Source organism: Eucalyptus grandis, chromosome 1 (assembly GCF_016545825.1).
Source record: "Eucalyptus grandis isolate ANBG69807.140 chromosome 1, ASM1654582v1, whole genome shotgun sequence".
Taxonomy (NCBI): domain Eukaryota; kingdom Viridiplantae; phylum Streptophyta; class Magnoliopsida; order Myrtales; family Myrtaceae; genus Eucalyptus; species Eucalyptus grandis.
Window position 1 is genome coordinate 4,552,594 of NC_052612.1, and position 16,286 is coordinate 4,568,879.

General features: G+C 38.7%; 1 protein-coding gene across 1 annotated transcript; it reads left to right on the forward strand.

Annotated features, from left to right (window-relative positions):
- Positions 1 to 8,558: 8,558 nt before the first annotated feature.
- LOC120294925 lies at positions 8,559 to 10,265 on the forward strand. The gene has a single exon (XM_039315976.1). It carries the CDS (start codon positions 8,559 to 8,561, stop codon positions 10,263 to 10,265), a length of 1,707 nt encoding a protein of 568 aa, XP_039171910.1.
- The last annotated feature ends 6,021 nt before the right edge of the window (positions 10,266 to 16,286 follow it).

The following is a 16,286-nucleotide window of genomic DNA, read 5'->3' on the forward strand; positions in this document are numbered from 1 at the left end:
TTGCGTGGCCACCTCTAGCTTCGCCGTTGCTCTTCACGAATCAGCCCAATTGAAGTCGTGGGCTTCAGCAACCACAGCCACGAATCTGTCTTGTTCAGCCCAGCAGTTGCTGGAATTCGGGCCAGCATCTTGCTCATGCAGCCCTTACAAATCAGCAGCCAGCTCAGCCCATCATCAATTAGAATTGAAGCCCAGCAAATTTTGACCCAAGCTTCAGCCCAAGTTGTTTGAAAGGCAGGCCCAATTCAGCTTTGTTTCAAGCCCAAGTTCAGGCTCAGTCCAAGGATTCCAGCAGGCCTAAGCCCAGAAATTTCTGCAGGCTTGTGAGGCTTTTGAGCTCGGCCTGAGTGTCCGCCAACGCCGCCGAAAGTTTGGAATTCGGCCGCCGTCGCGTCGCCGTTGCGGTGATTCGATTCCCGCTTTTGATCAAGTGAGTTTTACTCACTAATGCTTTATTAGTTTGCTAATTATGCCTTAGGGTTGGTTAGATTTAATTACATGCACTTAGGTGGTTAGATTAGGTTAGAACAATTAAATTAGTGACTTGAGGATGCATGTTAGGTGGTTAGACCTAGCTATTAGCAAGTAGAAATGTTTGGTTATTTATTGAATGTATCTCGGGATTTTTCCCGACCCGTTTCGGCTCCAATAAGGCAATATGGGCCTAAATTGATTTTCAATGTTTATTTATTTATTTTCGAAATTTATTTATTTAATTAATTATTTTTCCGGAAATTCAACCGGGATGGCCGGTGACCGGAATTTCGTGCTGATTGTCGTGGTGCAACCCATTTATTTATTTGAGCTCTACGTTGTGTGGAATTGAATTTATTGCGGAATTTTAGGAATTGTCCTAAATTGTTTGTTATTGAGTATTTGATTGATGGATGGCCGAGCATGAGTATATAGCGCCAGTACGTTGATGGGCTATATAGTAGGGAGAACGGTGAGAGCTAACTGAGAATGTTATTGGCTGAGACCAATCGGGTACGATGTTATTGGACATACGTGGTTCGGTGATTGGAAGTATCACCGGCGAAAACGGCGCTTTAAAGAACGCACGTAAATGACTTATGACAAACGTGGTGGTTCGGTGGTTATGGGAATATCACTTTGGTGAAAACGGGCGCTTAAAAACGCACGATGTTGTCTATAGCCGATGTCACCTTGGCGAAACGGGCGCCCTTGAAAGGACACGTGGTTCGGTGATCAAGGTTATCATTGGTGAAAACGGTGCCTTAAAGAACGCACGGTGTCGGTGATCGGTATGTCATTGGCGAAAATGACGCCCGAGAAACACATGTGATTTGGTGAATGAGTACACCACTGGGAAATCATGGTATGAGTGGGAATGACCTAGAAAGGGTCTGGCTGACATGTAATCGACTTAGTCGATTGACCAGTGCTTGATCGGATGTCGTGAATTGTTTGAATATCTATGTTTAACCTTGAATTGCAGGTTGGAACTAAGGCTAAGGTAAGTCCTCTGACTCGTGTTGTGCTTAGGCAACCGTATGGTGTATTAGTTTACTAATCGAGTCTTAGGGGTAGGATTCGCTGAGACGTGGTCTCATTGGTTATTGAATAACCATTTCAGACCCCGAGGAAAAGCCGAGGAGGAAGAACTGAAGGGGAGAAAGCATTTTGAAGTAGAAGATGATCCGAGAGAGGGATCTTGAGTACAACCTGGATGTGGATTGAGATCCCATCCCTTTTTGTGCACCCTGTCTTAGTGTAGATAGGTGTGAGACTTTTATCTTGTAAATAGTATTGTAAATATTCTATGAGTGGTGCTGCTAATGAAAGTGTGGTTATGAATTTCAATATGAAAAATATGGCCTACTTTCCTATCCCATTGTTTTATTGTCTGGGGATTTATAACTGCTTCCGCATGTGCTGAATAAAAAGAAAGGGTCGGCGATACATAGTCCTGGGATATCGCATTTTAATAATCGACCAAGTAGAAGGATGTGCGCGCGTCCGAGGATCGGGGCGTGACACTTTTTTTACCACTTTGGATTTTTTAATTAATATCGTCTTTGGACAAACAAGCAAGGAACTATCGCTACATGTGTATTCTCGATTTTAATGTTTATATGGTATTTTCAAAATTATTGAGTTCTTTAACTGGATTAATCTATCTTGGATGATGTGAAGTTACTAGACATGTCGAAGAGAGTAACATATAAATAGCAATAAATTGGAAATATTTTATTTGTCAAGTTTTTGATACTCAAAAGGATGAGGAGAGGACTACCATGATTACCTCCCTTGAATATAAACCATACATAATTATAAATTTGGCTTGTCAAGTTCTCAACTAAGTTGGTTTGAGAGGATTTTATTTTCTTGATATAGAAGATCAATAATATCAAGTGTTGCATTAGATGTAGTATCATCTATCATGGATATTGAAGTTTCATTCATGCTTGAGATACTTTTCTTTAGCCATTTAATGCATGAGATGCCTTGCTTACATTCATTCGTAGAATGGATGGATGCGCAACTAACTGAGAAAGGACCAATTTGATGAATAAACATCAGACGCAAAGCAATAAGCATCATCCATGCATGAGTCTTCCATTTAAAGCATCAGATACCTTGCTTGCATTTATTCGTCGATCGGACGTATGTGTAGCAGAATTAATAAAGCATTGATTCAATGATAAGGCATCAAGCTGGCACAAAGCAATAGGCATCATTTATAAATGAGATAATTTTCTTCTAAATTTTAATGCATGAGATTCATTGCTTATGTTTGTTTGCTGAATGAATTGATTCTTTTACCACTTTTAATAAACTATCGCAACATGTGTATTCTCTATTTTAATGTTTATATGGTATTTTGCAGAATTATTGAGTTCTTTAACTAGGTTAATCTATCTTGGAAGGATGTAAAATTACTGGATATGTTGAAGAGAGTAACCTATATAAAGCAATAAATTTGAAGCATCTAACTTGTCAGGTTTTTGATACTCTCTTCAATGTAAACCATACTTTACTTCTGTCATCTAATACATGAGATACCGTAATTAAGCTCATGCAATCTTTACTTAATAAATAAATAAATAAATAAATAAATAAATAAATAAATAAAAGATAGAGAGAGATTCCTGATCTGTACAAAATCACTTGCTATGTTGGGAGACAAACATGCCTCTTTGAGCATCCCACTTTATTAACTCCAACTTGGCTTTGGCTTATATTATAAAGAAAGTAAGGGAAAGTAAACTTTTGACTAAGCTAACTTTTCCTTTTATTTGGGAGAAAGCAAACTAGCTGGTGAGATTTTGTCATTCATTGAATCAAAATCATAATTGAGTGAAAGGACCTTGTCATTATCTTGTGAAGCACGAAATAATGAACGAGTTAGCAACTATTAACCAGATGGCATCTTCCTTTTTAGTGGGATACACGACCCTTTGTAAACATTAATCCACTAGTAGTTAATCTAACTCAAGTTAGATTTATCTTGAGCTCCATTTCACTTGCGAAATGGTTGGTTCACAATTTTTTTACTTTATTGACTTTTTGAATAGATTCTATTTTCTGACAAACAAGCAAGGAACCATCCACTAAAATCTATTGATATGGACACCATTATCATAAAATTAATGTTGGATGGAGAAAACCTTACAAGTAAGTTTAATGTTAGATTAATGTTGGATGGAGAAAACGTGACGCACAAATTACATAATTTCATGCAATTTAAGAACATTGTGTGGAGACCATGAAGAAAAAGTCGAAAAAGATAGAAGATAAATGGGTCTAATGAAAACAAGGAAAACAAAACATGATATGGAAAGGAAGCATGATTTTAAGCCTATTCAAATTGAGTTTAAACAGATCAATCTTTTTATATATTTGTTATTTGACCATCTCAATCTGTTTATGACACGTTTAAAAATGGCTAGTCATGTTATCGAGATCTGGTTACATTTACTTGGCATGATTTTATACTTTTAAACACAGTTGTTTAGCAAAATTGTCTGGTTTGATTTTCAAAAATGCAAGTTGATTGATAAAACGAGTTGAATATGGATGAATGATGTAGACAAGTGCATATGGAAAAGTAGAGACATGAGGGTTATGCAGGGAAATGTCGAATGCGTAGAAGCGATTGAAGTGAATGCTAATGCAGAAGAAATTCACATGCCTATGAAACAAGCCTAAAAATTGAGAAGTGAAGGAGACAATGAGCGGGGCCCGATGCAAAAGTGGCTGCTGACTTTCAATTGGTTTTCCTATTGGTGGTGGGAAGGTTTGACCGTGAAGTCCAATCAGTGCCGTGGACAAAATCTCCAATAAGAAACAAAAATCTCAATCATTGAATTATGTAAACCCCATGTAGAACTCACGCGTTGGATTTAAGCAAATTCTTTAAAGGTTCTCGGACCGAGACTATAGCGGGGCCGATGCAAAAGTGGTTGCAGACTGTTTCTATTGGTTTTCCTATTGGTGGTGGGAAGATTTGAACACGAAGTCCAATCAGCACCAAGAACGAAATCGCCAACGGGGAAAATCAAATTGTCAATTATTGAATAATGTAGACCCCACATACAACTCCCGTGATTTAAAGGCTGATTTTTGTGAGCATCGCTCCAGCGTGACTCACAAGCTCCGGCAAAAAGATTCAAAAGAAGAGAAAGCACGTGATTCACGAGTCATGTTCAAGTAAGGAACATTACGTGGAGGCTTCCTAAAAAAAACGACAGAAGAAGAACATTACTTACCTTACCTCTCGTCCAATTCAAGAAAAAGAAAAAAAATTGCCAAAAACATACCTTAAGTCAGTGACCACATATTGAAGAATTGAAAATTTTAATGTGATTTTTCAGTCACAAAAGCCAAAATTTAGGAAAAGTTAGAATAAGAGAAAGTATTCATTTTGGTCTAGAGAGCTCAGCTTAAAGACACTGGCCTTATCGATAATGCAATAGTTTTAATCTGATAGAAAATACGTATCCACTTAATATAATAACGGCATATTTTTCTCTTAATATGACCACATATTGAAAATTTGAAAAAATGAAATGTGATTTTACAATTGCAAAAGCCAAAATTTAGGAAAAGGTAGAATCGGAGAAAGTATTCACTTTTGTCCAAAGAGCTCAGCTTAAAAACATAGGGCGTATCGATTGTGTAATAGTTTCAATTTGATAGAAAGTACATATCCACTTAATATAATAATGGCATATTTTTCTCTTAATAAAAAGGGAGTAAAAAAAAATCTGCCCGAGTATATATATAACTTCTATTTTTGAAAATATCACATACATACCAGAGTTTTAACTTTAGAGGCCTCTTTACATTTTCACACCAACGATTTGGGTGTCCTATTTACAAATGTCATTTTCTTCAAAAAAACAAAAAAAAAAAACAAGTCCATCCATAAATCCTAGATTCTCACACCCACACAAATCACTCAAAATCATTCAAAAACCATACCATCCAAATCCCAAGCAACATACTAAAATTAGTTTGCAAGGAGGCACAATTTGTTCTTTTCAATGAAGGTTTTGTTTAGAAGTATGTGAATGGTATTTATATAAATAAAGGTTGAAAGTAGTTATTGGTCAATAGTGAGACATGTTTTTGATATTTCCTCCGGAAGAAAAGGACCCACTCCAAAATCAATATAAGCACCGCTTTTCAAAGTGAAAAAACAAATGATACTCTGATTTATAGAAGAAATGATGCAATAAACTTTGAGTAGCTACTTGAACAAGTGAGTTGTGTTTAAATATTCCATGAATATTTGCCACATTGTTTACACCTCGGTTTCATATGCTAGTTTTATATCTATAGCTTTAATAAATTAATTTTGTTCAAATCGATCCCTGTGCTCTTTGATTCAAATCAGTTTGGATATTTTAATGGTTCTCTAAACGATAAATTAATCCTCTTATGATTAATGTGATTAAATAATGCTGATCCATATTTCAGCATATATATATGGTTTTGTCATATAATATGGATTTCTGATTTTTCAGCTCATTATACAATTATGAATGCATGCAAACTGCCCTGTGCATTTATATTTATCATATAGCATCGTATGGGACAACCCTAAAATGGTGAGCACAAATCCTAAGACTGAGAAACACTGAAATCTGAATATGACTTTGTCTTATCTTAACCAAACGTGTAACTAATCAGCCAATTTGTTGGGTCTTACACGATTTTTTTTAATTTTCGATTTGAATTTTTATTTGATATTTTTGCGGCACTATTGAGTTCTTCAACTGGGTTGATTTATCTTGGATTTATGTAAAATTACTGAATATATCCAAGAGAATAATCTGTATATAATTATAAATTCAGAACCTCTTATTCGTCAAGTTTTTGATACTCGAAAGCCTGAGGAGTTGCAGAACTAGTTTCATTACTTCCTTTGAACGTAACACATGTTGTAATTATAAATTTGGCTTGTCAGGTTCCTAATCTTTAAGTTGGTTTAAGAGGATTTTATTCTCTTGTTGTGGAGGATAACCTGCTTATCCTTTAGAAGTACACTCGTATGACTTTTTAAATAACATCTTATTCATCAATAATATCAAGTGTCTTGTTAGGTAGCATCACCAAATATTTCACTAATCTAGTCATGAATACTGAAGTTTGATAGTTCGAAACTCAAGCAATTACAGATGGAAGTGCAAGTAATGTTGAGATTAGACCAATTTGACGATAAAACTTCAACCCTACACATAGCAATAAGTATTGTCCATTCATGTCTATATATAAAGAGCGAATGAGGTGAGAGAAAGGAAGAATAAGAATAACTTGCCTTACATGAACAAAAGAAAAAAAAGGCGAGGAAAGGAAAGGATAAGAATATATTTTATGCAATCTTAACATAGAAAAGAAAGAAAGGAGAGATTCTTGGTTTCTAGAAAACCGGTCGCCACTTGCATTGGTGGGAGACAGACATGCCTTTCTGGAGCGTCTCGCTTACATTAACTCCAATTTGGCTTTGGCTTATATCACCCACGTTAAAGGGAAAGTAGACTCCTTGGCTTGGTGAAATTTCGTCGTTTGTTGTATCCAGATCACAATTGAGTGAAAGTTGTCATTATCTTGTGAAGTACGTACTGTTAAACAAATTATAATCTAAAGGCATCTTCCACTTTCGTGGACATTTGGCCCTTTACTAACCGAAATTATATAGAGAAGCGATAAAATTTAAACTAAGCGAAAAAAAAAGGGAAGAAGAAGAAGAAGAGAAATTTAGCTTCATTGCGAGCCTATGGAACAAATGATACATCTGAAGTGTAATCATACTAAGCCTCTCACTTAAGGTCTTTCTTATTAAATTGCACTCCTTGTAAAGAAAACTACGAATGGTCACATCATTTTCTCCTTGTGGTTGGCTTATTTGATGGCTGACTGTATTAGGCTTATCTCTCATAACCAACACAAGCCACCCCCTGGTGAAGCTGAAATAAACTCAGCACTTCAGCAATTTTGGGCCTCATTTATCTTGTTATATGCTGATGGTTCGGATATGATCACTGTCTTCTCTCTAGAGGACAGTTCCCTTTCGTGATGGCACTTGCTCACTCTCATTTTCCAAGTCGGTGCCGCCATCTATTTTTTTGTGCAAATAAATTCCAGCAATAAGTTATAGTTTTCCCAACGATGTTGCTGTGTCTTGTCGGGGTTATAAAAAATGTGGAGAGGTTACTAGCACTTAATCTCTCAAGCCTCTAGAGGCTCCAGCAAGGGATGCTCTCTAGCCTCCCAAGGCACAATTTGGATGACGAAGATGTTGCTCGAGTGGATGAAGCTAACATACGAAGTTGGCCGATGAACTCAATGTTCTAAAAGATAGATATTCTGATTAAGAAAGAGCAAAGCTTGCGGAGGATATTGTGGTAAATCATGCCTACTACTTATTTCAATTCTTCAGGGTCTTCATCCGGAAAAAAAAAGGTGACAAAAAAGAAGAAAAACAATATTTTGCCCTTTACACGGATAAAACTTATTAAGTTCACGCAATCTTACCAATTTTATATTTTTCCTATAAATTTTAATCTTATAGAATTCAATCTTGTCATAAAGGAGCAACTTCAGGTCGCAGAAATCAATAATCCAGAAATTAAAAAAGATAAAAGATAAAAGAGATTCCTAGTTTAAAGAAAATCCGCGGCCACTTGCGTTGGTGGGACAGACATGCCTTTATTAAGCGTCCCACTTATATTGGCTTTTTGGTTTATACCCGTCCACGTAAATGGACAAGTAAACTTTTTGGCTAAAGCAAACTTTTTGGTGGAATTTGCTCATTGGTTGAAGCAATATCATAATCGAGTGGAAGCACATTGTCTTGTGAAGTTCATTATAATGGATGGGTTTGGCAATTATATTAGAGAGCCACGATAAAATTCAACTTGAGCAAAAACATGGCATTTGGCTTGATTTCAGATCTGTGGAATAAATGGAACATCCGATGTTTCGTTATTCTGAGTCTCTTAATTCAGGTCTTTCTCATTCTATTTTCATCCCTTAGAAAGAAAATAACTGAGAACCACATCATTTTCCTCTTGTGGTTGGCCTATTTGATGGCTGACTGGGTAGCTGCATTCGCAATCGAGCTCATCTCTCACAACCAAGGCAATTCATTCACTCGTGTAGTTGAAGTAGATAAAGCACTTCAGGTATTTTGGGCCTCATTTCTTTTGTTACATCTTGGTGGTCCGGACACCATCACTGCCTTCTCTTTGGAGGATAGTTCACTTTGGCGACGGCATCTGCTTAGTCTCATCTTCCAAATCAGTGCCGCCATCTATGTCTTTGCGCATATATTTCCTAACGACAAGTCACTAATGATCCCAACGATGCTAGTGTTTTCTTCCGGGATCATAAAAAATTTGGAGAGGATATTAGCACTCAATCTCTCAAGCCTACCAAGGCTTAGGGAATGGGTGCAGGAGTTTCCTAATGTTGACCAGAATAAGTTGGCTGAAGAACTCGATGTTCTAGGGGATGGATATTCTGATGAAGAAGAACCAAGGCTTGCCGAGAGTATTGTGGTGAAGCATGCTTATTTCTTCTTTCAAATTTTTAAGGTCTTCCTCAGAGATCTCATATTCACTCATAGAGAACGCAAATTCAGCCGTGAATATTTCAACAAAGTTTCTGCAATGGACGCGTTGAGGGTGATATCAGTGGAACTCCATTTCATGTATGAGGTGCTCCACACAAAAGCATTGGCAATACGTTACAAGTGGAACTACATTTTTCGTTTCATAGCCATCATTGACGTTGTGGTGGCTTTTGTTTTGTTTAATCGCTTGAAGAAGCATCGGCTCCCAGAACTTGATTTGAAAATTACTTATTCCCTTCTTTTCGGAGGGATTTTTCTTGATGTGGTTGCTCTGTTTATGCTCGTTTTCTCTGATTGGACTATTGCTAGAATCAAGTGGTATGACACGGGATCATTTAAACCAAATTCATTTCTCCATGATTGGGTATCTGCCTTATATGACTTGAGGAAGCCCCAATTCATTCCATTAGAATCAAAGTCTAATGTCGATGTTACTTACATGGCCTTAGATACACCATTAATATTTCGAAGGTGGTCAGAATCCATATTTGCTTGCAACATTTTATCAGAGAAATTGGAGGAGAGTCCAAGAAAGATGTACAAGTGCAATCGGCACTGGGTCATCATTGCTTTTTCTAATATCTACAATTTTCCATTCCGTATGGCTAAGAAGATCATTTCTTCTTTTCATCAAGCTAGTGAGACAATCATCGGAGGTTGTGGTTCGGGGTTTCATATGTATGGATACATACCAATGATTGCAAATACAAAGTATGTGTCAAAGAATCCCTTTGTTAAGAAATTATGGATCTTTATTTTTAAGGAGGTGAGACGTAAGTCCAAAAATGCGGATGATCAGATAGAAGTGATGAAGATATTTGAAGCTAAAGGTGATCTATTTCTTAATAGTAGCTTGTGGGAGAATAATTGTGGCAATCTTTCAGTGTATGTCACCAAGATCAATTACGATGCCAGTATTATACTGTGGCATCTTGCTACTGAAATCTGGTACAATAGAGAGAAATCCACAACCAGAAATGATGAAAGGGAATATAGTAAGATCCTCTCCAACTACATGTTGTATCTTGTACTTAATCAGCCTAATGTGGTGTCCACTGTGGCGGGCAATGCCCAAATGATATTGGCAGAGACGTTGCGCGTGCTAAGAAAGTGCCCCAGTCTTGCAACCAAGGATGTGGAGGGGCTATGCAACGCATTGTAAGAGGCTCCTCCCGAAATCTCTGTTTCGACACCACTCAGCGAGGGGATCAATTTGGCCAAAATGATGGAAAGCCTCGGGGATTCGAAATGGAAGGTGATGAGTGGAGTGTGGGTTGAGATACTGTCATATGCAGCCATTCATATTAAGGGAGCTGCACATGCACAGGTGTTGAGCAAAGGTGGAGAGCTTCTAGCCTTTGTTTGGTTGTTGATGGCTCATTTCGGTTGCTTCTACGCTCCTGAATGGGGCATATATTATGAAGACTGGCATGAGCTCTTCAATCGAAGTGTAATAGATAGGTGTCGTGACCCTCTTGAAGCGGATCCCAAGGAGGTTTGACGGATGGCCAAGCTGGCGCAAACGTGAGGCGGCGCTTGCTGGGCATGGACTTTCCCAAACCCTACCTATTGCAATTTGGTTTCCTCGAGTAATAATGGAATTGTTTTTACTTCAAGATTCGCAATAACCTTTTGGAGGTCGTTTAGGAAACAAGTAAAACTGGAGAGGTCTCTTTACTTCCACGAACCGGAGATTTGGGTCTCGGGACTTGATTACGTAAATTGTCTAATTAATGCTCTTTTATTACCTGAAGTTGCTTTGTTTATTTATGTCATGTAGTCTTATCAAGTTATGAATTCCTAGTTACCTTTCAATAGGTGTTCATGTCCATTGAGCACAACATAAACATAATATATATCATTTGCCAAACGAACAAAGTGAACATCCGAAAATCAATATAAGATTAAAGTGCACAGTAAGTAAAAACCTGATACAAGTCAGGTAAAAAATATATAGGGTCTCATTATTAAGCCTCAGGACAGGATCCGGTGAGAGAAACCGAATGGAATGACTTACAAGCAATGACCGAACCTATCCTTACATACAACCTTAAGCTAAATGCCATTCTAAATGCTCTTTTTCACCTTTTTTTTCTATTTTTCATTTTGTCATTTGTTACTCAAGACATACGTGACCTAAATTTAACTGTACAAAGTGCACATGAACCTAATATGGACAAACATGCGATATGCAAACATCATGAGCAACCAAAGCACCAAATGACGTCGAAATCCGCCAACTTCCCTCTCAACGAATATCGATCAGCAACATTACATCAAATACAATTCATTTTTCGTGCATGAGAATGTTATCCAAACATATTAAAGTGTCTAGGAACTCATAGACATAAACCCTAATCTATGCAGCACCGACATGGACACGTGACACGAGACACAACACGAAACGACACGACACGCCGACACGTCATTTCTTAAAAATAGAGAATTTCGACATGTTCGACACGTTATATATTAAATGTATTTTTATATATAAATACATAAATAAATAATAATAAAAATAGCCTAGAATTAATTTACACGAAAAATATTAAATAATATCATTTATTATTTTAATTTGTTACAATAATACACAAAACTTAGAGGAAAAAAACATAGTTTAAAGAAAAATGCTAAAATGATATTTTTAAATTTATTTATTTATCATATATAGCATTTTTTTTATTACTTCTTTCATAGTAAAAGACTTTTTAAAAAATAAAACAATTCTAAAAAAACAAAACTGAGAAAAAAAAATTGACCCCGTGCATGTCGGAATCGCGTGTGGAATCACGTGTCGGAATTCTGGACTCGTGTGTCGGAGCGTGTTAGAAAGAGTTAATCACGTGTCATATTTTTCAACACTCATTGACCACATGTCGGGTCGTGTTAGAGCGTGTCGGACACATGTCGGAGTGTCAGAGACGACACGAAGGCTTTTGGAGAGTGTCCGTGCTACATAGACCCTAATCATGGATGAGCTAAAATAGGATTCGAGGAAGGCCAAAATAATCCCATGTCACATCTCAATGGCAAAGTCTAGCATGCATTCATTTCAATAAAACATATCACACAGTCAATGTGACATTTTTTCCATAAGGGAGAAAATTGTCTAGCAAATCCTAAACATGCTGCACTTTTGTCAATTGGCCGGATGAACTCAATTGGTAATAGGTAAAAATGTTTAAGATTTAATTGGCAAAATTTAAAAGTTTAAGACTGAATTAGCAAAAGTATAATATGTTTATGATTTTTTGGACAATTTTTTAAGTGCCGATTACATGGTTAACAATTATATTTAGTCGACCTCCGTCAATGTTCAGACTGCAAAACAACAAGAAGGAAAAGGACACGTGCTCCTATAGTATATGACTCAAAATCAGAAAGTCAATATATTCCCCAGCTTCAGTTTATCCTTACCCCAGCGATGAGTTGGTGATAAAGACCTACAGGATTGGAGGGTGGCGTGACTCCAATGAAAGACGGCAGCATGTGAGCAAACTATTCTCAACGGCAACGCCTCTGCGAATCAACATAAGAGGCACGATCTGAGTGAAGTAAACCTGCTACAGAAAACCGAAACAAAATAAAAATCTTGGACTCAGCTCATAGGTTGACATCGAAGTCCACGATAGCAGTGAGCAGAACTGTCGTGAATGCATCATTAACTTCAACCATGTTCTTCTACCCGTGGCCCGTTCCAAGGAGTCAACTCCGACCATACGTGAATTGTTGGAAGATCTTAGAATCGATTCTGTACATAATTGATTCTAGTAAATATTAGTAAATAGGAAACTCCGATACATGTATATTACTTTTCCTATTTTATTTTTTCCTTCTGGCACTATTTATGTACAATGTAATGGCACGATTGAATACAAGTCAGACAATACAATTTCCCCAAAGTTCCTGTTACCTTTCTGTCATGGTATCAGAGCATCGTTTCCTGCCCTAGCTTCCGCGACCTTTCTTGAATTGCCATTGCTTCCTTCGATCAGAATCGAGGATCCCTTCCTGCAGCAGTTAGCAAAGCAATTAGGAATTCATCCTTGGTGCCATGACAAAAGATAAAGAGGTTATGAATCCCTTAGTAGAATCTTCATCAGTCCAGGATCAGACAATGACTTCCCATTCAGATGGATCGACTGGAGAAGAGCAGGTAACCAATGTTGCCTCTGCACCTGCTCCTGCTTCAGTGCAGATTCCAGGGCCAACTTACTGGCCTCCACCCCCGTGGTACGCCACACCATGGCCCCAATATCCATATGGGGCCAACCCGACCGGTGAGTCGGGATAAGCAACTTCGGTCACTGGGCCCGGTTTACACCGGACGAGGATCGAGCCTACCCCTTCCTACCTGTTTCCGTTCAACGGAGGACGGCCGGAGCTCGGAGATCCGCTTTACACTTCGCCGGCGGATGGGCCAGAGCTGCGGCTGGTTACCCAACAACTTACTGGAACGACAAATTATCACGCCTGGGCCCGTGATCTTCGACGTGCCCTTGTTACCAAAACCAAGGATGGTTTTATTGATGGAACAATACCTTACCCGACGGACGAACGACTGCAGAGGCACTGGAATCGCTGCAATCAACTTGTGCGCTCTGGATCGGGGAATTGCTTGGCACCCGATGTTGCCACCGGTCTTCCTCCAACCGAAGATTCGAAAATACTGGGATAATCTACAAGAAATGTACGGAAAATCGAGATAGGGCTAGGGTTTTCTCATTGACACAAACCCTAACCGAGCTAAAACAGGGGAACCTTTCGGTTACCGCTTCGTTTCAACCGGTTATCGCCGTGGAACGAGATTGAAGCGGCCGAGGAGAAATTGGAAGGGCCAGAAGCCACCCTTTGTCAATACCATGCGATCAAGGAAAAGGAGAAAGCTACTCGGTTCCTACTCACCTTGAACGACACTTACACCGGCTTTCAATCGCAGATTCTTGCGATGGATCCTCAACCACCGCTCGGCCGAATCTTCCAGTTGGCGTGCAGAGGAAAACCGGGGCCGCCGCGAACGAACATGCTCGGATTGGTGATGGAATGGGCTTTTCAACGTTCCCCTCGGGCTTTGTTGTGACGGAGACCGTCGCCGGAACAGGAGGGAGCCTCGGAGCCGCAACACAACCGAGAGAGAGGGCTTTCGCGGCTGCGGCGTCGAGAAAGAACGAAGACTACCCTAGGTCTTTGCGGATGGACGGCCTGGATAGGAGAGCTGGATCGAACGGTCCAGATCATTTCTTTGCGGCGAACGGCTGGGATCGACGCGCACAATCTGACGGCTACAAATTGATGAGCTATCCGGCTGGATCGGACGGCCAATATTTCGCCACGTCAACACCGGTCTACAAAGCATCCAATGGCACTCGTTTTGCCACATCAACAGGCAAGGTCAGTGGGCAAAATTCAAAAATTAAAAATAAATATTGTGAATATTGCAAACGACCGCACCATACTGTTGATACATGTTGGAAACTACATGGGAAACCCAATAATATAAAGGAAAAGGAGTCTTCAGTCTATCAGGTTACTGTACAGAAGGGTGGTGGAGCATCTCAGCAGACTATCACTCAACAACAGTATGAAAATATCATCCAAGCATTGGGCCAAATTAAGACCGGGACACTAATGCAGGATTTTCAGGTACTTTTACATGAAAGGAATTCATTATCTAACGATGCATGGATTATTGATTCAGGCGCTAGTGACCACATAGTTTGTAATGAGTGCTTATTTTCCCATGTCCATCAAAACACAAAATATCCTATTACAGTACGTCTTCCAAATGGGAACATTACATACGTTACCAAAATCGGTACCGTACATCTTGGTCAGAACTTTATTCTTAAAAATGTCCTATACATTCCAGATTTTGAGTTCAATCTTCTTTCAGTTGCCAAAGTATGTATGGACAATTCTTGTAAAGCCATATTCAATTCCGAAAATTGTGTCTTTCAGGACCTTTCGACTGGCAGACCGATGGGCTTGGGTAATGAGGCACAAGGACTTTATTTTTGGGTCAATTCTCCAGGAGATTTAGCATTATTGAATAAAAGCATTTATTGTAATGCAATCAGCTATAATAAAAATCTCCTTTTGCATCAACAATTGGGTCATAGTGCTAAATTTCCTCATCCAAAATGTCCCACATGTCCTTTAGCTAAACAAACTCGAGCATCATTTCCAGTTAGTACATCTCGAACTCAAAATCCTTTTTCATTGCTTCACATGGACATCTAGGGTCCCTATCACACTTCTCATCGTGATGGATCTCGCTACTTTCTTACCATAGTTGATGACTATAGTCGTGCCACATGGTTATATCTTATGCAGACGAAGAGTCAAACATTCACCCATTTATCAAATTTTCTTTCTTTAATTAGAAATCAATTCGATAAATCTGTACAGTGAATTCGTACAGATAATGGGCGAGAATTTTTTACTTCTGATTGCATAAGATTACTGTCTACTCATGGAATTCTCCATGAAAGTTCCTGTACTTACACTCCACAGCAAAATGGAGTTGTAGAAAGGAAACATAGACATCTCTTAGAAGTAGCCCGTGCCCTCAAATATCAAGCTTCAATCCACGAAGAATTTTGGGAGACCGTGTGGTCACAGCCGCCTATCTGATTAATCGCATGCCCAGTCGAATCCTTCATGGTAAAACTCCATATGAGATGCTTTACAACAAACAGCCCGATAATGATCATCTTAGAGTGTTTGGGTGTTTATGTTATGCAACCAGTGTGGGTCCTCGGGATAAAATGAGTCCCCGTGCAACACGATGTGTTTTTATGGGGTACCCTTCTCTTCAAAAGGGATATCATGTTATGGAATTTTCCACAGGACATTTCTTTACCAGCAGAGATGTTATTTTTCATGAAGACATATTTCCTTTCAAAGAGAAGCTCCATCCATCTCAAGATACTTCATCACAAAACAATCAGTTCCTTATGTCTGATGAAGAAATATCATTTGCACCTGGTTTTCTTGTGGCACCTCAATCATCCGCCACACAAGCACCGGTGGAATCCCCAAATCAAGAAATTGAATCACCTATCTCACGTGAAGAAGCTCCATTATCTTCTTCAACAGGGGAAGCAACGAAGATGGCTGCTGAATCATCTGAGGCTTCTGAACAATTAGATGAGCCACCCCGTCATTCTGGAAGACAAACACG

What these genes read in the sequence shown, in the direction of transcription:
- LOC120294925 (XM_039315976.1), top strand. Translation starts at nt 8,559, where the DNA reads ATGGCTGACTGGGTAGCTGCATTCGCAATCGAGCTCATCTCTCACAAC.